Raw genomic sequence first — 26,111 nt, 5'->3', positions numbered from 1 at the left:
AAATAATTGAATTTTTGTGATGAATATTGTAATTTATAAAATAGAAAATAATTGAATTTTGCAATGAATTTTATGAAAATTCTTGAAAATAATTGAATTTCTGGGAAAAATTTTAATACTTGTGAAAATAATTGAATTTTTGTGATGAATATTTTTATGTTTCAAACTAATTGAATTTTGCAAATAATTCTTTTAAATTGCAGAAAATAATTGAATTTCTGGGAAGAATTTTCTTATTTATCAAGTTAATTGAATTCTTTCGAAGATTTGCGTCAAATCTTTTGAAATAATTAAATATAATTTTGAAAATTCAACTAATTTCAACAGAGATGTAATTTAAATTTTTTACAAAAAAATTAGTTTTACAGAATTTTTAATTAAAAGTATGTAACTAAAATTCTTCCCTAAATCAATTATTTTTAATAATTAATTAAATAGTATTATTATTATATTTTTATTATCACTAGGAATAATAATTTTTAAAAAATTCTTCTCAAGAAGTTAGTTTTTATGAAAATAATTGAGTTAAAACTTTTTATCAAACAACTTGAATAAGAAAAGTGTGTCACTGTATAAAATTGTTGATACATTATAGAAAATAGCAGACAAATGTTAGCTTTTAAAAGTATCCTCATCCGTTACAATTCTTTGACATTTCATAATTTTCTTTCCACTTTCATGCATCCTGGATGAATTCTCATTATACGGCGATAAAAAAATAGAAATCAGATTCAAAAAAATTAATTTAATTTACGTCTCATTAAAATATACTTATTCGTTATTATGATTGTTTTTTTTTTTAATTTTTCTTTAAAGAAAAAGAAATATCCTTTAATTTCGAAATGAATTTAAATAAAAATCAAGATACATACGTGAGATTAAAAACACTATATTGAGATGAAAACTTAAGAAAAAAATAACAATTGTAATTTGTTAAAAAAAAAGTTGTTATTAAAAATAATTGCATACAATTTTTATTTTTGATGATAATTCAGAAAATTTAAATTTTGAGAATAATTTGGAAAATTATAATTTATTTTAATGATAATTAAGAAAATTATAATTTTAATACACTGAAAAAAATTATTTGATTTAAAAAACCATAAATTCAAATCAAATACTTTGGGTCTGTTATCAAATAAATATTTACTTGAATCAAATAATTTTTATTTAAATCAAATAAATTGTATTTGAAACAAAAATTTCAGTTTTTCTAGTAAATATCATTTAATTGTTTTAAATAAAAATTATTTTGATACAAATAAATATTATTTTCAGTATATTTTTATCATCATAATTTAGAGAATTATAATTTTAATAATCATTTGGTAAATTATAATTTTAATAATAGACTGAAAAAATTGATTGAAATAACCGATTACTTGTGTATTATCAAATAAATGTTTTCTTGAATCAAAGAATTTTTATTTAGATCAAAAAACTTGTTATTGAAACAAATAATTTTTATTTAAATCGAAAAAATTGAATTTGAAAAAAATTTTCAGTATTTGAAGTAAATGCCAATTAATTGTTTTGAAATAAAAATTATTTGATGCAAATAAATATTTTTTTTGAGTGAAATAATTTAGAAAATTATAATTTTCTAAAATCTAAAGTTTCTGATGACTTGGACGCCTTGGATCAAAAATTTCAAATATACCGTTTTTGAAAGAATAATAATTTATTATAAATTTATTATTCAAATAATGCTAATTGAGTGGAATAGCTGATTATAATTTTAAAACACCTAATTTTGAAAATATGATAAATATGTCAATAATTTTGTAATTAACGAAAATTATAAATATTTATAATCAAAATTAATGGTTTATTTTTTGAAATTTTTTTTTTCAACTAGGAAGGATAATATAATAAAAAAAAAATATGTAATTAAATTGGCGCGAGCGCGATGACCATTTTCTTAGAGTGAAAAGTGGAGGCGTCCACTCAAGAGTCAGTAAGAACGTGTTCGCGCTCACGCGAAGACGTGATTGTTGGTTATTCGATCCAAGAAACGTGTTTTTACTTTTAGAAATTGTAAATGTACTTCAATATCACAAATTTTGACTTATACTATTTTTTCAAATTTATAGGTAAATAAGTGATAATTACTCATTTTTTTAATTATATGCCAAAGAAAAAAAAATTCTTTTTTTTTATTTTTTTTTCTCCATTCCTATACAGGAGTCTTAATTTTTTTTCAAGAGCGTCTTTTTATTTCAAACATTACAACCTGTAGCGAAATCGATTAATTAAAATTACAGTGTCTTGATGCTTAAAGATTAAACGATAGCTATTAAAGACGAAAAGAAAAATTTACTTTGCTAAATAGTAAATCAAAAAGATTTACGTTTTTATTTATAAATGAAAAGGATTTTTTTCTTTTAAAAATATTTGTTTAACTAAAAATAGTTATTACAGTAATTAACTGAATTTTAAATTTAGCCCGTGAAATTAAAATGTTAAATTAACAAAAAATAAATTAATTAAAATGACAACAAAATTATTTAAAATACCTATTAAAAATATTAAAAATAATTTGTAGAAAAAATACATTTGTCGATAATATAAAATTTTTTGTATGAGATTTTCAGTCTTGTTTTATAATTTTTATGTACTTGATTTAGTTTTTCATATAAGCACGTGTTGCCCGCCGTTCTATTCCAATGAGGGAGAATAATTATCTTTTAATGAGATCGAGCGTATTTTGTTCGAAATAAGAATGTTTTTGAATTTCTCAAATATTTACTGATCATAATATTTATATTTTAACTATTTGCATTTTCTCTTTTTTGTTATATTTGAATAATTTAAATAATCAAAAATATTGAAAAGTATTTAGATTAATTTTTTTTAATTACATTTCTATTTAAATTTATTTTGTAATTAATTTCTAATTCAATTTTTTAAATTTTTTATTATATTTAAATTAATTTCGTAACATTTTATTCAATTTTTTTTTATTATTTATTATATTTTCATGTATTTTAATTTTATAATATTTTTATATTTTTCATAATATTTTATTTAATTTTTGATTCAAATTATTTATTCTCTTATTTTGTATAATGAAAATGGGCTAAAACTTCTTTACAAGACGAACATAGGAAAAATTGAGAATACAAAATTTAATCGCGTATTAATTTTATTGAAACTAGTGATAATAAAATTATGAATTATGAATTATTTATTAATCATTAATTATTATTATTAATTATTATAATTATTATTATTTAAGTACTTCAAATAGCAAAATAACAACTCTAATTATTAATTAAATATATTTCGAAATTTATTCGTTGTCTTCACAATAACAATGATAATAAAATAATAATAATATTAATATAATAATACAATAATAGTGATAATAATGATAATAATAATAATAATAATAATAATAATAAATAATAATAATAATAATAATAATAATAATAATAATAATAATAATAATAATAATAATAATAATAATTCAAAAATTTAAATGATAATAGAATAGAAAATAATTGTTTCGTAATTGACCATTTTTTTTGGACTCAAAAATATAAAAATGGAAATTTTATATTTTTTTTAAACCCTCAATATTATTTTGCGAGGATACAAAATTAGAAAAGAGATCGTTAGTTTTGCTAATAATATTCACTTGTATAGTGCAAAAACGTAAAACACTTTTCCACTCCTATTGATCTTTCATATATTCCCGAGACACGTAAGGGTGAAAAAAAACAATAAATTTTTAAAATATAATTCTTTTATTTGTATACCTAGTGTTAAAGAAAAAATTACATCACTATTGAGAAAGCGTATAGTTAGTGAACCAATGTAATTTTTTTTTTTTTTTTGTTCAGGGGACTTAAAAGAGACGTAAAAAGAAATACATAATTTGAAATAACACCTTTTCCGCAAAACTCTCCTTCGCACCGTGCGCGAGCGATAATTAGAAAGAGTTACTTGACTCTTCTTTATACTAATTAATAAATACCGCATTTTATATTTATATACATATACACACAATAGCATTAGGTAAGTGTTTAATTGACTTTATTACACTCTATTAATTGCTGCGTTGGTTATAAAATTTAGAAATTATTTTTCACTCGCGAGGGCTTTACTTAATTAATTACGAAAAAAAAGTGGCAACAATTACTTATAATAAAAATTTCCTCAATATTTGATGACCATAAAGTTTAATTATTTGATATTATCATCATCATCGTCAGGAAATTAGTCTATATTTGAAATTAAAAATAATTGGATTTCTCTATTTTCTCATGATAGTTATTTTTGAAAATTAAATCGTTTTTCCTCACAAGCCTCATAAAAAAGAAAATATTTTTTTATGAGGCTTGTGAGGAAAAAGAATTTAATTTTTATTTGTAATAACTAAAAATTTAAGAATAATCGTTTTCTGTACTTAAATCAGGTTTTTTTTAATAGGAAAAAAATTAATACTTTCTTCTAAAGATTAAAAAATATTTTTCTATGAAGTATTCTATTGCATAAAGTATTTTATTTCATAAAATAATTTCTTTCATAGAGTATTTTATTCCACAAAGTATTTTATTCCCTAAAATATTTCTTTCATAAAGTATTTTATTCCACAAAGTATTTTATTCCCTAAATTATTTTTTCTCATAAAGTATTTTATTCCTTAAAGTACTTTATTTCCATAAAGTGGAAAAAAAAGTTGTCGGAAAGAAAATCGCATTTTTTTAATAAACGGAATAATTGCATAATTATCTATTTTTGTATAGATGTAACAATTTTTAGAATTAGATTTTATAATGTTTTCTCTTTTGTTATCTGATTTTCTTTTTACGACCCTGACAAGGTATACGAATCAAAATAATATTCCCGTCGAAATGGAAATTTCTGTAATTTTCTTCTGGAATGAAAGCACCTTATAATTTGAATTTATAGTATAGTTTGATATTCAAATACATCAAAAGTCAAGGTTTAACGCACAATTTTCTTTCATTATTATTACAACTTAAAAAAAACGAGTTTTTTTTTAGTGTTTTACTTTTTCTATTTTTTAATTTCGATGAAACTAAAAATCTATATTTTACAATTAGAGACAAATGAAATATGTTGAAAGTTTTGACATTGTCGTTTTTAATAAAATATTTCTTTTTCTTTCTATTAAAGAAAAGATCATGCGATTAAATTTTCATTGTGCTTTAATAACTTTAAAATTATTTTCTCTGCTAATAAAGATGTCACGGTTGACATTTTCTTCTTGTAATTAAGTTGGAAATTTATTTTTCAATTTTTTAGATTTAATTGATATTCAATTATTTCAGTATTATCAAACACTTCTTGAACTTTAATTTTCTGTTGATATTCATCATTTATTATTTTTAATAATATTTTATAATTAATAATATTTTATTATCAATAATATTTTTTTATTAATAATGTTTTGTTAATAATATTTTGTTTTTAATAGTGCTTTATAAATAATATTATGTTATAAATAATGTTTTATTATTAATATTTTATTATCAAAAATATTTTGTTATAAATAATAGTTTATTAATTATATTTTATTATCAATAATATTTGCTTATTAATAGTGCTTTATAAATCATATTTTAGGTCATAAAAAATGTTTTATTATTAATATTTTATTATCAAAAATATTTTGTTATTAATTATGCTTTATAAATAATATTTGGTCATAAATAATATTTTATTATTAATATTTTATTATCAATTATATTTTATTATCAATAATATTTTATTATCAAAAATATTTTCTTATTAATAATGCTTTATTTAAATAATATTTTGTTATAATTATAAATAATGTTTTATCATTAATATATTATGTTATTATCAATAATATTTTCTTATTAATAAAAATGCTTTATTAATAATATTTTATCATTTAATTATTATATTTTGCAATTGTTTAAAAAATTGAATAAAATAATTTATCGAGAGAAATGTTCAACCATAGCACTATTTGAATATGATTGTAAATTTTAATTGTAAAAATTTTGGGATCGATTATTAATTGACACTGTCCGTGAATTTTGAAGGTCCAGTGAAAATTTACCGTGCACATTTATGTCATACGACTTGTCAAATAATTCCTGATAAACAATTGCTATAAATTTCTGTTTATATTGTCCACGAGAACATTGAATCAACCTTTTTGGTACGAGGCCATTTTCAAAGTTCTCTATCAATCAACGCATCACGTGATACGGGACATTTAATGTCTTATCTGCATTAAATATCCCCAAAATTAGACATTGACATTTTGAATTTGGGAAAATTTAACAAAAATCCCCTCCTTGGATTTTGAAATTCAAATTTTCGCTTCGTTTCACGAATAAGCGAATTTTTTCTTGTTTCGTTTTTTTTTATTTACAATTAGAAAACATTTATTTAACATTAATATTGATAATAATACAGTCGAGTCTCGATAACTTGAATCTAAGGAATGCAAGAGAGGAAGAAAAAAAATTTTGATTATCGAGGATTTTATTAATTTTTTTAGTATCAAAATTTCTTGAAGGGAATAGAAATTCAATTTATTGTGAAACTGAGTGAATTTATCTCAAGTTTAATTATCGAGAGTTGACTGTATTAGTTTTATGTGAAATTAATATTAATTGAAAAATTGATTGTCATTTAATTCGAGATATTTTTTTTTTTTTGAAGAAGGGGATTTATAAATACTAATCAGACGTTGATAGTCGACTAATTAAAGTTTGTTTGAAATAAAGTGTATTTACAGTGAAAGGTTATTGCTTTGCAATGAAAATATGTTATTCGTGGAGTTAATAGTGTGCATTAAAGAGGAGTTTACAGAAAAAGGAATATAAAGGTGATAATAGCCGGATTTCTTGTCATTTATGTTATGCCCCGGTAAACATCTGATGATGGTAAGAACGCTAATCGGACGCAGTTTCATGTGAAATTATATGGTTGGGGAAGAGGTGAATTTCCTTCACGCTCTCCTCACCTAATTACCGTCGATTCACCAACACGACCGATATGATGAGCAAAAATTACTTCCGTATATATGACAATTTACGGTGGAAAAACATTTTATGAACCTAACACTTCAATCATTATCTACGGTACATTTTACATAAACCAGATGACTATTGCTCCTTAATCCGCATTTAAAAACCTGTAACTGTTTCCTTTTTATCGCTTAATTGTACACGTGGATACTGAAACTTGCCGCTTTAACATTTATCTCTTTGTATTAGAACACAACTTTCCGAAGGATATCAAATTGAGACAAAAATAAATTAAAAAGTGTTGCGAAGCAACATTTTTAATTTATTTTTGTCTCAATTTGATATCCTTCGGAAAAATGAGAACTGAATTTTGTTGTTTTACTAAAAAAAATTATTTGTTGAGAGTCTAAATAATTGTTGACAGTCTAAACAATTTTTGACAATCTAAATAATTGTTGAGAGTTTAAAAATATTTATTGAGAGTTTAAATATAATTGTTAAATTTATACATATTTGTTGAGAGTTTCAAAAAAATATTTCTTGTGAATAGTGAAGAAAAAATTGAATTGAGTGATGAAAAGTAAAAAATTGTATTCTTTTTTTTTCTTTTTGCAGAATCGCGAGGAATGAAATTATACGGCACACCATAGGAATAGGAAAATCAAGAGACATTGAAATGTAGTCCACAATGCACCGCAACATCCTAGATGATGTGAGTTCGATGCTCTCGTGTATGAGAGCGTGAATAACATGCGTTGTTCCCATGGGAAGGATAGCGGTGAACAACGGGAGTGAGTAATTACTTCAGTGACAATTATCAGAAAAAAATTCAGTCATTGGTTTTAGAGAGAAAAAAATTCACATCCAAATTCATCTCATCAGTTTTCATTAGTCTGCAAAAATTATATCTTTTCGTAACGAAATCATTTCATATGTAGTGAGAGATAATTATTTGAATCATTTCAACAGGATTGCCAAAGGTCAGGGAATTCGGGAAAAAATCAGGGAAAGTAGAATTGGTCTGGGAAATCAGGGAAAAGTCAGGGACTTTTATTAAAAGAACTGGAAAAAATTAAATTTTTAGAATTCAAAAGAAAATTATGAATTTTAGTGTCTTTTAATTAATTATTAAAAATAATAGATTTACAGAAGAATTTTAGTTAAAAATATTAAAAAGAATTAAATTTTGGAGAAGTTACAAATGATTCCAGAAATTCAATTATTTTCAAAAGTAATAAAATTCTTCTCAAAAATTCAATTATATTCCAAAATTTAAAAAAATTTCCGACAAACTTTCAATTATTTTTATAAATAATAAAATTCTTCTCCGAAATTCAATTATTTATTTTCAAAAATTTTAATTAAATTCTTGGCAAAATTTCAATTATTTTTAAAAATTCTACTCAATTTAATGATTTTTAATATCTATACAATTTTAATAAAATTTTTCAAAAGGATTTAATTATTTAGAAAAAATTTTAATAAAATTCTACGCAAATATTTCATTATTTTTATAAAAAAAAACAATAAACAATGAACGTTTCACAGGAATTCAATTACTTACAAATTTTTTATAAATTTCTTCACAATATTTCAATTATTTTTATAAATAATAAAACTCATAGTAATTATTCATAAAAATTTTATTAAAATTTGTCGAAAGAATTCAATTATTTAGAAAATTAATTGATAAAATTATTTATGAGAATTCAATTTTGAGAAACATTTAATTACTCAATAAATTTGATTTAGAGAAGAATTTTAGTTAAAAACTCGAAGAAAATAATTGAATTTTGGTGAAATTAGAAATAATAGTAATTTTTAGAAATAATTGAATTTTGAAAATGTCTCAAAATTCAAATTTTTGGAAAATATGAATTTTACATATTTTTAATAAATAATTCTATAGAACTAATTTTTTTTTTGAAAAATTTAAATTCCATCTCTTTTGAAATTAGTTGAATTTTCAAAATTATATTTAATTATTTCAAAAGTTTTAACGGAAATCTTCGAAAGAATTCAATTACCTTGATAAATAACAAAATTCTTCCCAGAAATTCAATTATTTTCTGCAATTTAAAAGAATTCTTTGCAAAATTCAATTATTTTGAAAAATAATAACATTCATCACAAGAATTCAATTATTTTCAAAAGGTATTAAAATTCTTCCCAGAAATTCAATTATTTTCAGGAAATTTAATAAAATTCTTTGCAAAATTCAATTATTTTCATAAATAACAATATTCATCACAAGAATTCAATTATTTTTAAAAGTATTAAAATTCTTTTTAAGGATTCAATTATTTTCATAAATAATAAAATTCTCTTTAGCAATTAAACTATTTTTTATAAATAATTAAACTCATCGTAGAATTGCAATTCTTTTTAATAAAGTTTTAAATAAATTCCTCGTAAAGTGCAATTATTCTTAAAATTTTTTATTAAAATTTGTCGAAAAGTATTCAATTTTAAGAGACATTCAACAATTCAACAAATTCTTTATTTTTGTATTTAAATAATTGAATTCTCGTAGAATTTTTTAATAGAAATTGATTTGAAAATAAATGTTAGTTCAAATTTTAGATAATAATTGAACATTAAAATCATTAAAGTGTGAATTTTTGGAAATAATTGAATTTTGAAAAGGTTTCAAATTAAAATATTTGAAAATCTGAATTTTTCATACTTTTAACTAACAATTCTGTAAAATTAATTTTTTTGAAAAAGTTTAATTGGATTTTGTTTTGAAATCTTTTGAAGTTTTTATTTTCTAATGAATATTTAATTGAAGAATTTTCGAAGAATTGGAATTTCGTAAAATTGAATTGTAAACAAATGGATTTGAAAATTCTCAAAGAACTTTTTCAAAAAATATTAAAAATATTTGATTTGTAAAAAAATGCCAATGTTCTGAATTGTGATAATTGTCGTTTTTCCAAGATGAGAGCAACGTGAAAGGAAAGAGGGTTTTACTATGAGGAGGATAGATCCGGATAATCATGGACCTCGAACGGGTCAACCGCCCTTTCGAGTTTTATCTGGAGGAGAACACTGCCTTTTATCACCGTCACCACCATCGCCACCACCACCACGTGCACCCGAACCCTACAAAATCGTACCGCCATGCTCCTCTTACACTCGAGCTCATCGACGATCAAGTTTCGTGATAATTGCAGAGACTCGACCAATTACTCCGGATTCCAGAAGTCCTTCACCTCCATGTTTAGCAACAGGAAGGGTCTCTCCTTTCCGAGGTCGAGGATTCAAAGGACCTTTACCGCATGCCCAATCTCGACCCGAGAGTCCTAATCATTTCAAACGCAGAAGAAGCAGTGGCAGATTCGACAGACGAGGTAATTTTCAATACATTTTTCCAACTAAATTTACTCTCTTTTCAAAAATAATTTCAAGGTTTTATTTTCTATTATTTAATTGAATATAACTTCCGAATAATCGAAATGTCGTAAAATTGAATTGTAAAAAAATGTAAACAAAATTTGAAAATTCTCAAAGAACTTTTCTTTCTTTTTTCAATGAAATTACGGACTTTACGGACCTTTTTTTAAAAAAAACTGACTTTTATGGACTTCAAGCAAATTTACGGAGCTTTACTTGATTTACGGATCTAGTTTAAGCCCTGAAATTTATTAAAAGTAATTTAATTTTGATTCAGTTTCAGTTTCCCAACAATGCAGTCCAAAGCGAAGTCAAATCCCCCAACCGACTCGAAGTCGTTCCATATCATTGACAAAGCAAAATGAAAAGAAATCATCACCAAAATTTGGACGACGAGCAATATCAAAAGATAACGTGATAGTAACAACGAATAACGTGATAAATAATAATCGTCGTCAATCGTTAAAACGACCGGGACTATCGCCAATTCAAGGAACGCCAACGAAACCAAGGGAAAAATCACCGGAGAAATCAATTTTTATTCCCAAAACACGCCCCCAACAAATACAAAATCAAAGAACATCGCCGCAAAAAGTCCGAAGAAATTCTTTGCTACCGCCAAAAATTGTCAGCAAATCGAATAAATCTTCCGATAAACAGAAATCTTCCAGTACTGAGATACTCACATCACCGTCGAAAATACCATTGAGGCGTGGCTCGATAACGAATAAATCAGCCTCCACACAATCATTGTCCTCCAATAAAACCTCAATTCCACCATCAGCAGCACCTACCACAAAACCAGCGAAATCACTCGAGAAAATAATTGACAAGGGAAAGAAAATTCAACCGAAACCAGTGAAAAAGCAGGAGGGCAAACAGGATGGGAAAACTTTGAATTTACAAGTACCAAAAAATAAGAATTTCGAGAAAGTTATCAAGAAATTGGAGAAGAAACCGTCTGTTGTTCAAGAGGCTGTGAAAATTTTAGAGAATGATTTAAAATTAGCTGAATTATTAAAACAAAGTTCGGGCGCAACTGGTACGTCAAGTGTCGTTAATACAACAACGACAACTGCCGTTCAACCTTTACAAATTGACGCGACTGCCATAAATTCTGAATCAAAAGAAATATCTGCTAAAATTACAAGCAATGGAAATCAAAAAAAGAGTGAAATTCCTGCGAAAAAAGATGGAGAGGCGAAGGAGAAGAGTAAAACAGTTGAAAGTTCTTCAAGTTCCAAGATTGCTGATCAAAAGACTGCTCAAGGTAAGAAATCAAAAATCACAAAAAAAATATTTATTTTGTCAATTAATTACTCACATTTTTTAACTAATTCACTAGTCACTAATTAATTCATTAATTACAAATTTTTTAAAACTAATTTACACATTTAATTATGTTAAGCCTTTCGTATTTTATAATATACTAGCCAAACTATCCGCGCGCAAGCGCGCGGGAATGTTATATGGAGCTGCTTATTTTAAACAATTTAAAAAATTTTAAAGAAATAATTATTATAACCTAACAAAGAGATTTAACTAACTAAAATTCAAATAATTTCACTCAATGGTCTCAATTTAAATAGAATTTACATTACTAGACTTAAACTATAGCTAGAACAATTACAATTAGTATCTGGGTCATCTTTTGAATTGCTTATTTTATAAAGCCATTTTAAATTAAATACTTTTTAAAGAAATAATAATTATTACACACTGAAAAAAGTTTTACTTGAAATAGCGATAAGTTTCTCTAGAATAACGAAAGTATTAATTGAAGCACTAAATAATTTCGCTACTAAAGTGAAATCTGTAGTTCATCCAGCTAAATATTTTTTGCCGTGCATAACGAAAAAAGAATTAAATTAACATCAGATTTTCTACATTCAAAAAAAAAAAATTCAAATAGAAATTAATCATTTTACAACTTAACCAAATTCACCCCAGAAATCACTGAATTCGAAAATTTAGAAGAAAGTCAGACAAAAGCAGAGTTCCTACAGAATCTAGAAATCATGGAAATCATGGAAATGGTATGGAATTTTTAAAAGGCTTCTGGAAATCAGGGAAATCATGGAAAAGGCCTGTAATTTTTAAAAAATTCTAAATTTTTTCAGTTTTCCATTTTTTCTCTTGAATAAAAATTCAAATAATAATAAAGCTAAATGGTATAAAAGAGAAAAAAAATGTTGAATTTTAAGAAATTCAATTTTTCGGATTTTTGATAATTTTTAACAATTTTTTATTTTTTTCCAAAGAGTCGAGACAATTTAATAAGTAAAGTATTTTCCAAAAGCACAAAAATAATGAAGCTAAATCCCATAAAAGAGAAGAAAAAATGTTGAATTTTAAGAAAATCGGATTTTTGAATTTTTTCGAATTTTTGATAATTTTAGATTTTTTACCAAAGAGTCGAGACTATTAAATAAGTAAAGTATTTTCCAAAAGCACAAAAATAATGAAGCTAAATCCCATAAAAGAGAAGAAAAAATGTTGAATTTTAAGAAAATCGGATTTTTGAATTTTTGATAATTTTCGATAATTTTAGATTTGTTACCAAAGAGTCGAGACAATTTAATAAGTAAAGTATTTTCCAAAAGCACAAAAATAATGAAGCTAATTCCCATAAAAGAGAGGAAAAAATGTTGAATTTTAATAAAATCGGATTTTTGAATTTTTTCGAATTTTTGATAATTTTAGATTTTTTACCAAAGAGTCGAGACTATTAAATAAGTAAAGTATTTTCCAAAAGCACAAAAATAATGAAGCTAAATCCCGTAAAAGAGAAGAAAAAATGTTGAATTTTAAGAAAATCGGATTTTTGAATTTTTGATAATTTTCGATAATTTTAGATTTTTTACCAAAGAGTCGAGACTATTAAATAAGTAAAGTATTTTCCAAAAGCACAAAAATAATGAAGCTAAATCCCATAAAAGAGAAGAAAAAATGTTGAATTTTAAGAAAATCGGATTTTTGAATTTTTTCGAATTTTTGATAATTTTAGATTTTTTACCAAAGAGTCGAGACTATTAAATAAGTAAAGTATTTTCCAAAAGCACAAAAATAATGAAGCTAAATCCCGTAAAAGAGAAGAAAAAATGTTGAATTTTAAGAAAATCGGATTTTTGAATTTTTTCGAATTTTTGATAATTTTAGATTTTTTACCAAAGAGTCGAGACTATTAAATAAGTAAAGTATTTTCCAAAAGCACAAAAATAATGAAGCTAAATCCCGTAAAAGAGAAGAAAAAATGTTGAATTTTAAGAAAATCGGATTTTTGAATTTTTGATAATTTTCGATAATTTTAGATTTTTTACCAAAGAGTCGAGACTATTAAATAAGTAAAGTATTTTCCAAAAGCACAAAAATAATGAAGCTAAATCCCATAAAAGAGAAGAAAAAATGTTGAATTTTAAGAAAATCGGATTTTTGAATTTTTTCGAATTTTTGATAATTTTAGATTTTTTACTAAGGAGTCGAGACAATTTAATAAGTAAAGTATTTTCCAAAAGCACAAAAATAATGAAGCTAAATCCCATAAAAGAGAGGAAAAAATGTTGAATTTTAAGAAAATCGGATTCTTGAATTTTTTCGAATTTTTGATAATTTTAGATTTTTTACTAAGGAGTCGAGATAATTTAATAAGTAAAGTATTTTTTAAAAGCACAAAAATAATGAAGCTAAATCCCATAAAAGAGAGGAAAAAATGTTGAATTTTAAGAAAATCGGATTTTTGAATTTTTTTCGAATTTTTAATAATTTTTGATTTTTTACCAAAGAGTCGAGACTATTAAATAAGTAAAGTATTTTCCAAAAGCACAAAAATAATGAAGCTAAATCCCATAAAAGAGAAGAAAAAATGTTGAATTTTAAGAAAATCGGATTTTTGAATTTTTGATAATTTTCGATAATTTTAGATTTGTTACCAAAGAGTCGAGACAATTTAATAAGTAAAGTATTTTCCAAAAGCACAAAAATAATGAAGCTAAATCCCATAAAAGAGAGGAAAAAATGTTGAATTTTAATAAAATCGGATTTTTGAATTTTTTCGAATTTTTGATAATTTTAGATTTTTTACCAAAGAGTCGAGACTATTAAATAAGTAAAGTATTTTCCAAAAGCACAAAAATAATGAAGCTAAATCCCGTAAAAGAGAAGAAAAAATGTTGAATTTTAAGAAAATCGGATTTTTGAATTTTTGATAATTTTCGATAATTTTAGATTTTTTACCAAAGAGTCGAGACTATTAAATAAGTAAAGTATTTTCCAAAAGCACAAAAATAATGAAGCTAAATCCCATAAAAGAGAAGAAAAAATGTTGAATTTTAAGAAAATCGGATTTTTGAATTTTTTCGAATTTTTGATAATTTTAGATTTTTTACCAAAGAGTCGAGACAATTTAATAAGTAAAGTATTTTCCAAAAGCACAAAAATAATGAAGCTAATTCCTATAAAAGAGAGGAAAAAATGTTGAATTTTAAGAAATTCGGATTTTTGAATTTTGGATAATTTTCGATAATTTCACATTTTTTACCAAAGAGTCGAGACAATTTAATAAGTAAAGTATTTTCCAAAAGCACAAAAATAATGAAGCTAATTCCCATAAAAGAGAGGAAAAAATGTTGAATTTTAATAAAATCGGATTTTTGAATTTTTTCGAATTTTTGATAATTTTAGATTTTTTACCAAAGAGTCGAGACTATTAAATAAGTAAAGTATTTTCCAAAAGCACAAAAATAATGAAGCTAAATCCCGTAAAAGAGAAGAAAAAATGTTGAATTTTAAGAAAATCGGATTTTTGAATTTTTGATAATTTTCGATAATTTTAGATTTTTTACCAAAGAGTCGAGACTATTAAATAAGTAAAGTATTTTCCAAAAGCACAAAAATAATGAAGCTAAATCCCATAAAAGAGAAGAAAAAATGTTGAATTTTAAGAAAATCGGATTTTTGAATTTTTTCGAATTTTTGATAATTTTAGATTTTTTACCAAAGAGTCGAGACTATTAAATAAGTAAAGTATTTTCCAAAAGCACAAAAATAATGAAGCTAAATCCCGTAAAAGAGAAGAAAAAATGTTGAATTTTAAGAAAATCGGATTTTTGAATTTTTTCGAATTTTTGATAATTTTAGATTTTTTACCAAAGAGTCGAGACTATTAAATAAGTAAAGTATTTTCCAAAAGCACAAAAATAATGAAGCTAAATCCCGTAAAAGAGAAGAAAAAATGTTGAATTTTAAGAAAATCGGATTTTTGAATTTTTGATAATTTTCGATAATTTTAGATTTTTTACCAAAGAGTCGAGACTATTAAATAAGTAAAGTATTTTCCAAAAGCACAAAAATAATGAAGCTAAATCCCATAAAAGAGAAGAAAAAATGTTGAATTTTAAGAAAATCGGATTTTTGAATTTTTTCGAATTTTTGATAATTTTAGATTTTTTACTAAGGAGTCGAGACAATTTAATAAGTAAAGTATTTTCCAAAAGCACAAAAATAATGAAGCTAAATCCCATAAAAGAGAGGAAAAAATGTTGAATTTTAAGAAAATCGGATTCTTGAATTTTTTCGAATTTTTGATAATTTTAGATTTTTTACTAAGGAGTCGAGATAATTTAATAAGTAAAGTATTTTTTAAAAGCACAAAAATAATGAAGCTAAATCCCATAAAAGAGAGGAAAAAATGTTGAATTTTAAGAAAATCGGATTTTTGAATTTTTTTCGAATTTTTAATAATTTTTGATTTTTTACCAAAGAGTCGAGACTATTAAATAAGTAAAGTATTTTCCAAAAGCACAAAAATAATGAAGCTAAATCCCATAAAAGAGAAGAAAAAATGTTGAATTTTAAGAAAATCGGATTTTTGAATTTTTGATAATTTTCGATAATTTTAGATTTGTTACCAAAGAGTCGAGACAATTTAATAAGTAAAGTATTTTCCAAAAGCACAAAAATAATGAAGCTAAATCCCATAAAAGAGAGGAAAAAATGTTGAATTTTAATAAAATCGGATTTTTGAATTTTTTCGAATTTTTGATAATTTTAGATTTTTTACCAAAGAGTCGAGACTATTAAATAAGTAAAGTATTTTCCAAAAGCACAAAAATAATGAAGCTAAATCCCGTAAAAGAGAAGAAAAAATGTTGAATTTTAAGAAAATCGGATTTTTGAATTTTTGATAATTTTCGATAATTTTAGATTTTTTACCAAAGAGTCGAGACTATTAAATAAGTAAAGTATTTTCCAAAAGCACAAAAATAATGAAGCTAAATCCCATAAAAGAGAAGAAAAAATGTTGAATTTTAAGAAAATCGGATTTTTGAATTTTTTCGAATTTTTGATAATTTTAGATTTTTTACCAAAGAGTCGAGACAATTTAATAAGTAAAGTATTTTCCAAAAGCACAAAAATAATGAAGCTAATTCCTATAAAAGAGAGGAAAAAATGTTGAATTTTAAGAAATTCGGATTTTTGAATTTTGGATAATTTTCGATAATTTCACATTTTTTACCAAAGAGTCGAGACAATTTAATAAGTAAAGTATTTTCCAAAAGCACAAAAATAATGAAGCTAATTCCCATAAAAGAGAGGAAAAAATGTTGAATTTTAATAAAATCGGATTTTTGAATTTTTTCGAATTTTTGATAATTTTAGATTTTTTACCAAAGAGTCGAGACTATTAAATAAGTAAAGTATTTTCCAAAAGCACAAAAATAATGAAGCTAAATCCTGTAAAAGAGAAGAAAAAATGTTGAATTTTAAGAAAATCGGATTTTTGAATTTTTGATAATTTTCGATAATTTTAGATTTTTTACCAAAGAGTCGATACAATTTAATAAGTAAAGTATTTTCCAAAAGCACAAAAATAATGAAGCTAAATCCCGTAAAAGAGAAGAAAAAATGTTAAATTTTAAGAAAATCGGATTTTTGAATTTTTGATAATTTTCGATAATTTTAGATTTTTTACCAAAGAGTCGAGACAATTTAATAAGTAAAGTATTTTCCACATTAAAAAGTTTGACATTAAAAAATATATAAAAAATGCCAATACTTAACCCACAAAATTAAATTTTCAAAATAAACAAATGAATGCAGATAATTTGCTAACGGAAAGGAAACTTACGATTATTATAATGTATGTATATGTATATGTATATTTCTATTTTCTATCAAAACGTATAATAAACAAAAGAATAACTATAACTAACTTCAAGTGTGGACAGAGATCCGGAAATCTGGAATCACGACGATTATTATATATAATTTTATTTTTATTTCCTTTTTTGTTTCCTAATTTTTTTTTGATATTTTTGTTTTTAAATGTTTTGAATTTTTAAATTAATGAAATTCTAATTTGATGATTTTAAATATTAAAACAACAAAAATTAATTAAACAAAATTGTTTTGAATTAAAAATTTTAATTTAATCCGAGGAATTCAATTAAAATTGTACTGAAAATAATGGACATTTTCATAAAATTTTTTTAAATAATTGAATTCTTTCAAGAAATTTAATTAAAATTGTATTGAAATAGATTAAATTCTTCTAAAGAATTTTATGAAATTTTTTTTAAATTCAATTCTTTCAAGAAATTTAAATAAAATTGTACTGAAATTGATTGAATTTCCCAGAAGAATTTTATTATTTATGAAAATATGTAATTCAATTCTTGGCAAGAATTTTATTAAAATTTTTTAATTGAATTGTTTTAAAGAATTTCATTAAAATTTTTGAAAATAAATAAATTCTTTCAGGAAATTAAATTACAAATTTTTAAAAAAATAATTCAATTCTTAGATTGAATTTTTTTAAAAGTTTTTAAAATAATTAAATTCTTTAGAGAAATTTTATTTAGGTAAATTATTTTTTAAAAAAATTAATTCCTCTGAAGAATTTAATAATTTATAAAAATAATTCAATTTTTGCGAAGAATTTTATTACAATTTCTTAAAATATTTGAATTTTCTGGAATAATTTAATTAAAATTCTTGAAAATAATTAAATTCTTTAAAGAAATTTAATGATAAATATATTGAAAATAATTTAAATATAATAAACAATTTTTTAAAAAATAATTGATTTTTTCTAATGAATTCTAATTAAATTTTTTAAAAATATTGAATTCTTTGAAAGAATTAAAATTTTTTTTAAAAAATTGAATTCTATCAAGTAATTTAATTAAAATCGTATTAAAAATAAATGAATTCTACCGAAGAATTTTATAACTTAAAAAAATAATTGAATTCTTTTGAAGAACTTTATTTCATTTGTAGTGAAAATAATTGAATTTTTCTAAAGAATTTTATTAAAATTCTTGAAAAAAATATTAAAATTCATTCTGTCAATGAATTTTTAAAAAAATTTTAGACATAAATGAATTCTATCAAGAAATTTTATTTAAATTGCATTGGAAATAGTTGAATTTCTCCGAAGAATTTTAGTATTTATGAAAATAATTCAATTCTTGCGTTGAATTTTATTAAAATTTTTGAAAATAATTTTATTCTTTAGAAAAATTTCATTTAAATTGTATTAACAAATTAATTCCCGCGAAGAATTATATAATTTATGAAAATAATTGAATTCTTTCGAAGAATATTTTTAAAATTGTTGAAAAAAATAAATAATTACTTAATAAGTGATTTTTAAAAATTTTGAATTTGAAATCATTCAAAAATTGAAGTTGATATGATTAATTTAAAAAAATTTTAATTCTTTTACAAATTTCGTTAAATTATGTTAATAATAAAATATTAATTATTGCAGTTCAAGAAACGAATCTCAATAGTAAACCACCGGCATCCACAACATTGAGCACTTCGACAACAACTCCAGATAGTAAAAATACAACGCCAGACGATGTCGTGATGTTGGGCGCTAATTCATCGGAAAATGTGGCAAAAAATACAATGAAGACTGCTGGAAAAAATCCAAATGAACCTCTTAATGAATCTCAATCATCGTCAGTCAAAGTAACAAATGTAACATCAGTGACAGCAGCAACAACAACCACAACAACATCAACAAGTGATTCAAAATCAAAATTAAATGACAAATCTGGAGAGAAAAATGTGGAAAATACAAAAGAGAGAACTAAAGGCGATGTGGAAATTGTCAATGAAGTTAATAAGTCTTCAAATAAACGTTTGGAGGCAAATGTTCAGGCGCCTGAACATCAGAAGACTGAAAGTAAAAATAGTGATCCGATAAGTGTCCAAATAATGTCGAACGCACCGGGATTAGTGACAAATTCAGTGACTAACGTGGAAAACAATTCAAGTGTGAATAATAGTGTTGAGAAGATTCGTAATCAGGGTAGTGGTGTCTCATTAAAGTCATCGGCTGGTAAATCCTCGGATTCGGTGGAGAGTATTAGATCAAATGATACTGGTGTCAGTCTCAATACAGTGAGAGGAGTATCTTCAGCCAGAGAAAAGAAAGGTGTGCACATGGAAAAAAGGACACAGGAAATCGAGACTCTCAGTGGAAATGTCGGTCATCTTGAACGAAATGGAGAACCAAGGTGAGTCTTTCATTATTTTTTTACGCGCTCGGAAAAGAGGTGATAGAAAAAAAATTAATTATAATTAACATAATTATAATTATGCAATTATATTCATTCTATTTCTATCAAATTCTGATAAACTGTCAATTAAAAATTAAAGCTCCGAAAGTTTTGAACGTTCAAATGAACGAAATATTTATTTATTTTCTCAACAAATAAATTAAAATTTTATTACAATAATTTTAAGTCACGAAAGAAAATTAATTAAATAAGGTTTCTAAATAAAAATTTAATTTTTTAATTTTTATTGCAATCAATAATTTTTGAAAATATTTTCAATGAAAAATATTTCGTTCATAATAAAAATTAAGAACCTAAATTAAACATTTAGAAACTTAAATAATAATAATTATTAAGAGAATTTATTGAAATTGTATTGAAAATAATAGAATTCTTCGAAGAGAATTTGTAATTCAATTTAATTTTTCAATTGAATTTTTCAATTTTCAATTTTCAATTTCAATTTCAATTTCAATTTCAATTTCTATAATTCAATTTAATGTAACAAATTCATAAATTTATATTCAATTCCAATTCAAATTATTATTTGTTATTTATGAAAATAATTGAATGATGGACAAGAATAAAATTAATATTTTTAAAAATAATTGAATTCAATTAAGGAGTTGTATTAAAATTGCATTTAAAATAATTTAATTCATTCCAAGAATTTTATAACTTATGAAAATAGTTCAATTCGAATAAACAAATTTTTTCAAAATTTATTAAAATAATTCAAAACTAGGGAAAAATTTTATGAAAATTATATTGGTAATAATTGAATTCCTACGAAGCAGTTTATTATTTATGAAAATAATAAAATAAAAAAATATTAAAAGAATGATAAAATTTGAAAAATACAAATTCAATATTGTTTCGAAGAAAATTTAAATTCTTTCGAGGAATTTAATTAAAATTGAATTGAAAATAATTGAATTCTTTTAAATAAGAGTTGTATCAAAATTTTTAAAATAATTCAATTCTTGCAAGGAATTTTATTAAAATATTTAAAAACAATTTAAATTCATTAAGAAAATTGTTTAAAATTGTATTGAAAATAATTGAATTTCTCCGAAGAATTTAGTTATGAAAATAATTCTTCAAAACAATACAATTATTGTTAGAAATAAAAAATTCGATTATTTTCCTAAAAAATAAAATTCTTTGAAGAAATTCAATTATTTTAAAAAAAATAACAAAAGTTTTCGAGAAAATTCGATTATTTCCAAAAAAATTTTTAATAATTTTTAAAAAAGTAATAAAAACTTCACAGGAATTTTATTATTTACAAATTTTTTTTATAAATTTCTTCGCAATCATTGAATTATTTTTATAAATAATAAAATTCCCACTGGAATTAAATTATTATCGAAAAATTTCAATTATTTTTAATTAAATGATTAGCAAAATTTCAACAGAAATTCAATTTACAAATTTTTTCGCAATAATTCAATTATTTTCATAAATAATTAAATTCTTTTGACAGGGATTCAATTATTTTCATAAATAATAACATTCTTATTGGAAATTCAATTATTTTCATAAATAATAAAATTCTTTTTAGGAATTCAATTATTTTCATAAATAGTCAAACTCATGGCAAAATTTCAATTATTTTTAATAGAAGTTTAATCGAATTCCTCGAAAAATGTAATTATTTTTAAAAATTTTATTATAATTTGTCAAAAGATTTCAATTATTTAAAAATTCGTTTATAAAATTCTTTATAAAAATTCAATTATTCAATAAATTTGTTATTTTTGTGTTTAAATAATTGAATTCTCGTAGAAGTTTCTAATAAAAATTGATTTTCATTTAATAAAAATGAATTTTAGTTAAAATTTTAGATAATAATAAAATATTAAAAGCAAAAATATAGCGTGAATTTTTAGAAATAATTGAATTTTGAAATTAATTTTTTTGAAAAAGTTTAATTGAATTTTTTTAATATTATTTTAAGTTTTTATTTTCTAATATTGATTTAATTGAAGAATTTACGAATAATTGAAATTTCGTAAAATTGAATATTGTAAACAAATGGATTTGAAAATTGTCAAAGACCTTTTCGAAAATTATTAAAAATAATCAATTTAAAGAAGAATTTTAATTAAAAATTCTTGAAAATATTAATCGAATTGATAATGATTTTATCACTCGGTCATTTTTAATTATTATAAAACATGAAGAAATCGATGACTCCGAGTCAATGACTCGGATATCTTTATGTTTTATATTGTTTATGAAAAAATTTTTTTATTAAAATTAAAATTTAAAAAAAAAATTAAAACTTTTTTTATATTTATGAAAAATTTAATTTCTAGTTTTAAGTAAAATGTTCTCTTATTTGATTCGGAATGGAGTCAATGGAGTATTTCTGCTAAATAGAGAATTGATTAATGCATTAAATTTAGCATGGTTTTCGTAAAGCTTTTTGGCTTTAAATTTTGTCAACAATACCATATTTTTTTTATTTGAACTTTCAGAACTTTTGGAACATAAATGAATGTGTAAAAACAATTGCAATTTATCAAGATTCTTGATAAATGGTTCATAAAATATTCCCACTTTATTTTCTCTGATATAAATTAAAAGCACTCTCAACGGATTTACGGATGCTTGATACAAAAGATGAGTTGATTCTATCCATTTAAGTCATTGTCTATAAACTAGTGCCGCACTAGTGAACTTCAAGTAGTATATTATTTGTTCCACTCATAAGCATTTTACGGCTATTTAATTATTCCACTTTGAGAAAGTTTCTTCCTCATTTCCTAATTTCCGATTCATTTCTCCGATGTTTGATGTTACGTAAAAATTTTTCGAAAATATAATTAAACCAGAAATTTAAGAAAAATATTTTTTTAGAGAAATTTTTTTAACACGGAAATAAAGTTTGGTTTGAAACAGATACAAGTTTCATTATATTAGCTAAATTTTTAGTTGTTTTAGTTAAAACTTTTGCAATTCCAGAGAAACTTATTTCTCTTCTGCAGGTGAAGCTTATTTTTTACCGTGTACTGAATATTTTATTGCAATCAAAATGAAATGTTTATTTTTCTGCAAAACTTTTTTTTTTCTTTAGAGAGAATGATATAGACTAATAGCTTTTTCTATTAGCCTAGAAATAAAATTATAATCAAATGTCTTGAAGAATAGTTGTTAGGTTGATAATATCGCCTCTCGCGTTCCTCTTTCATAAAAGTGGAACAATGCTATAAAGCTTAAATATATATACAAAGTTTGAGATAAAATGAACCGTTGTCAGGCGTTCGCAAAGTTGAAAATTTTAAATTTCTAAATATTATTAAACAGAAGTATTTTTTTTTCTTTAACGTATAAAAATAATAACTAAATGATTTAAATTATATCTCTAAGTGTGCCATATGGTCAATTATATTTTATGCCAATTTTCTTTCACTGAGCTGTAGATTGTAAATCTTCTCGCACAAGAGTAGTTAGGGATAAGATCTTTTAAACATTACAACTTTTGCGCAGTGTTTAATGACAAGCATTACTGTATTATTTAGAACTGTTATTATAACTAATGTCATTTTAGCGAATTACATTTTTTTTTCGAAATTTAGATAATTTTTTTTTAATGCAGATAATTTTTTTAATGTAGACAATTTTTTTTTAAATGTAGACAATTTTTTTTAATGTAGACAATTTTTTTAATAGTTCACTCAATTATAATTTATTATACATTACTATTAAATGTAACTTTTAATTGTTTAAATTGTTGAAAATTAAATTCTTCATTCTTTGACTTAATTCTTGAAGAAATATTATAAAATTATTAGTTATTAACTATTTAATGAATAATTTTACTTAAATATTTCAAAATTAATTGAATTTTTAAAGAGTTGCGTTTACAAATTTTATAAATAAATAAACTTCAAAAGGTTTTAATTTTAAATTTTAAAAAAAATTTAATTTTGAATAAATTTCATTAGAAATTTTAAAGAACTTAGATTTTTGAAAAAATACATAATTGAAATTCTTCTGAAATTAGCAAAATTTTTTAATATATTTCATTAATTATTAAAAATAATGGACTTATACAAGAATTTTAGTTAAAATTACTAAAAAAAAATGGATTTTGGAGAAGTTATAAATGATTGTAGAAATTCAATTATTTTCAAAAGTAATAAAATTCTTCGCAAAAATTCAATTATGTTAAAAATTTTTATTAAATTCTCGTAAAAATTTCAATTATTTTGAAAAGTAATAAAATTCTTTTTAGAAATTCAATTATATTTTAAATATTTTAATAAAATTCTTGTCAAAATTTCAATTTTTTTCAAAAATTGTCATCAATCCAATGATTTTCAATATCTGCTAATTTAATAAAATTTTCCAAAAGAATTCAGTTATTTAAAAAAAAAATTTAATAAAATTCTCCGCAACATTTAATTAATTTCATAAATAATAAAACTTCCGTAGAAATTCAATTATTTACAAATTTTTTATAAATTTCTTCGTAATAATTCAATTATCTACATAAATAATAAAACTCATCGCAGAATTTCAATTATTTTTAATACAATTTTAATCAAATTCCTCGAAAAATGTAATTATTTTTAAAAATTTTATTAAAATTCGCCAAAAAATTCAATTATTTAAAAATTTTTTGATAAAATTCTTTATGAGAATTCAATTTTGGGAAACATTTAATTATTCAATAAATTTGATTTAGAGAAGAATTTTGGTTAAAACTCGAAGAAAATAATTGAATTTTGGAGAAATTACAAATAATAGTAATTTTTAGAAATAATTGGATTTTGAAAAGGTTTCAAATTCAATTTTTTTGGAAACTCTGAATTTTACATATTTTTAACTAATAATTCTATAGAACTAATTTTTTTTTGCAACACTAACCTGTAAAATTGAATTTTACACACAGAAAACTGTGTGTAAAGTACTTCTTTTTATAGCGGTGTGTAAAGTGTTACTTTACACACCGCTAGCAGTGTGTAAAGTGAATTCCAGTGTGTAAAGTGATTTTCAGTGCGTAAAAAGGTTACTTTACGCATTCTTGTGACTGTTTGATGAGAAACAATGAAATAATGCTTTTAATTAACAATTTACAATCACATTTTTTTATTTTAGCTTCTAGAATACTTCATTTAACAGTTCCCCACTACACCTAAAGTTGCAGTAATATTAGCAATATTGCTGCAAGTTTAGTTGTTTTAGTGTTGCAAAAAATTTTGTATGACACTCGTGCGTAAATCAGATTATACTTGTGTGACTTGCAGCACTCGCCTTCGGCTCGAGCTGCAAACGTCACACTCGTATAATCAACGATTTTACGCACTTGTATCATAAATAACTATTTTGAAAAATTTTAATTCCATCTCTATTGAAATTGGTTGAATTTTCATAATTATATTTTATTATTTCAAAAGTTTTAACGCAAATCTTCGAAAGAATTCAATTACCTCGATAAATAACAAAATTCTTCCTAGAAATTCAATTATTCACAGAAATTTTAATAGAATTCTTTGCAAAATTCAATTATTTTCAAAAATAATAATATTTATGGCAAGAATTCAATTATTTTCAAAAGTATTAAAATTCTTCCAAAAAATTCAATTATTTTCAGGAATTTTAATAAAATTCTTTGCAAAATTCAATTATTTTCATAAATAACAATACTCATCACAAGAATTCAATTAGTTTTAAAAGTATTTAAATTCTTCTTAAGGATTTAATTATTTTTATAAATAATAAAATTCTCTTTATAGCAATTTAACTATTTTTTATAAATAGTGAAACTCATCGCAGAATTTTCTAATAAAAATTGATTTAAAAATAAATTTTAGTTCAAATTTTAGATAATAATTGAATAATAAAAGCATTAGGTAAAGCGTGAATTTTTGGAAATAATTGAATTTTGAAAAAAGGTTTTAAATTAAAATATTTGAAAATCTGAATTTTTCATACTTTTAACTAACAATTCTGTAAAATTAATTTTTTTTAAAAAGTTTAATTGGATTTTGTTTTGAAATTTTTTGAAGTTTTTATTTTTTATAATTTATTTTTAATTATTGAAGAATTTTCGTATTTAAGGGATATTTCGTAAAAGTGAATTGTTAATAAATGGATTTGAATATTTTCAAAGAACTTTTTCAAATAATTATCAAAAATAATTGATTTTTTAGAAGAA

The 26,111-nt window shown here is 22.5% G+C and overlaps 1 protein-coding gene across 3 annotated transcripts in view; it reads left to right on the top strand.

The window, feature by feature from the left end:
* LOC122499546 (protein stum) overlaps positions 1 to 26,111 on the top strand; it is a 74,179-nt gene that overhangs the window by 10,173 nt on the left and 37,895 nt on the right. For 2 of the 3 annotated variants that reach the window (XM_043607965.1, XM_043607967.1), the window contains 4 exons: positions 7,593 to 7,768; positions 9,918 to 10,330; positions 10,651 to 11,643; positions 19,144 to 19,900. In XM_043607965.1, coding sequence (XP_043463900.1) covers positions 9,952 to 10,330; positions 10,651 to 11,643; positions 19,144 to 19,900 — 2,129 coding nt within the window. In that variant the 5' untranslated portion in view covers positions 7,593 to 7,768; positions 9,918 to 9,951. Of the gene's footprint in view, positions 1 to 1,965; positions 2,094 to 7,592; positions 7,769 to 9,917; positions 10,331 to 10,650; positions 11,644 to 19,143; positions 19,901 to 26,111 lie in introns of those variants that run through there. The other variant, XM_043607966.1, reaches the window with a different exon arrangement.

This window comes from Leptopilina heterotoma, unplaced genomic scaffold (assembly GCF_015476425.1).
Source record: "Leptopilina heterotoma isolate Lh14 unplaced genomic scaffold, ASM1547642v1 Lhet_169, whole genome shotgun sequence".
In the NCBI taxonomy this organism is placed as follows: Eukaryota; Metazoa; Arthropoda; class Insecta; order Hymenoptera; family Figitidae; genus Leptopilina; species Leptopilina heterotoma.
This window is presented reverse-complemented; position numbering and strand designations above follow the sequence as displayed.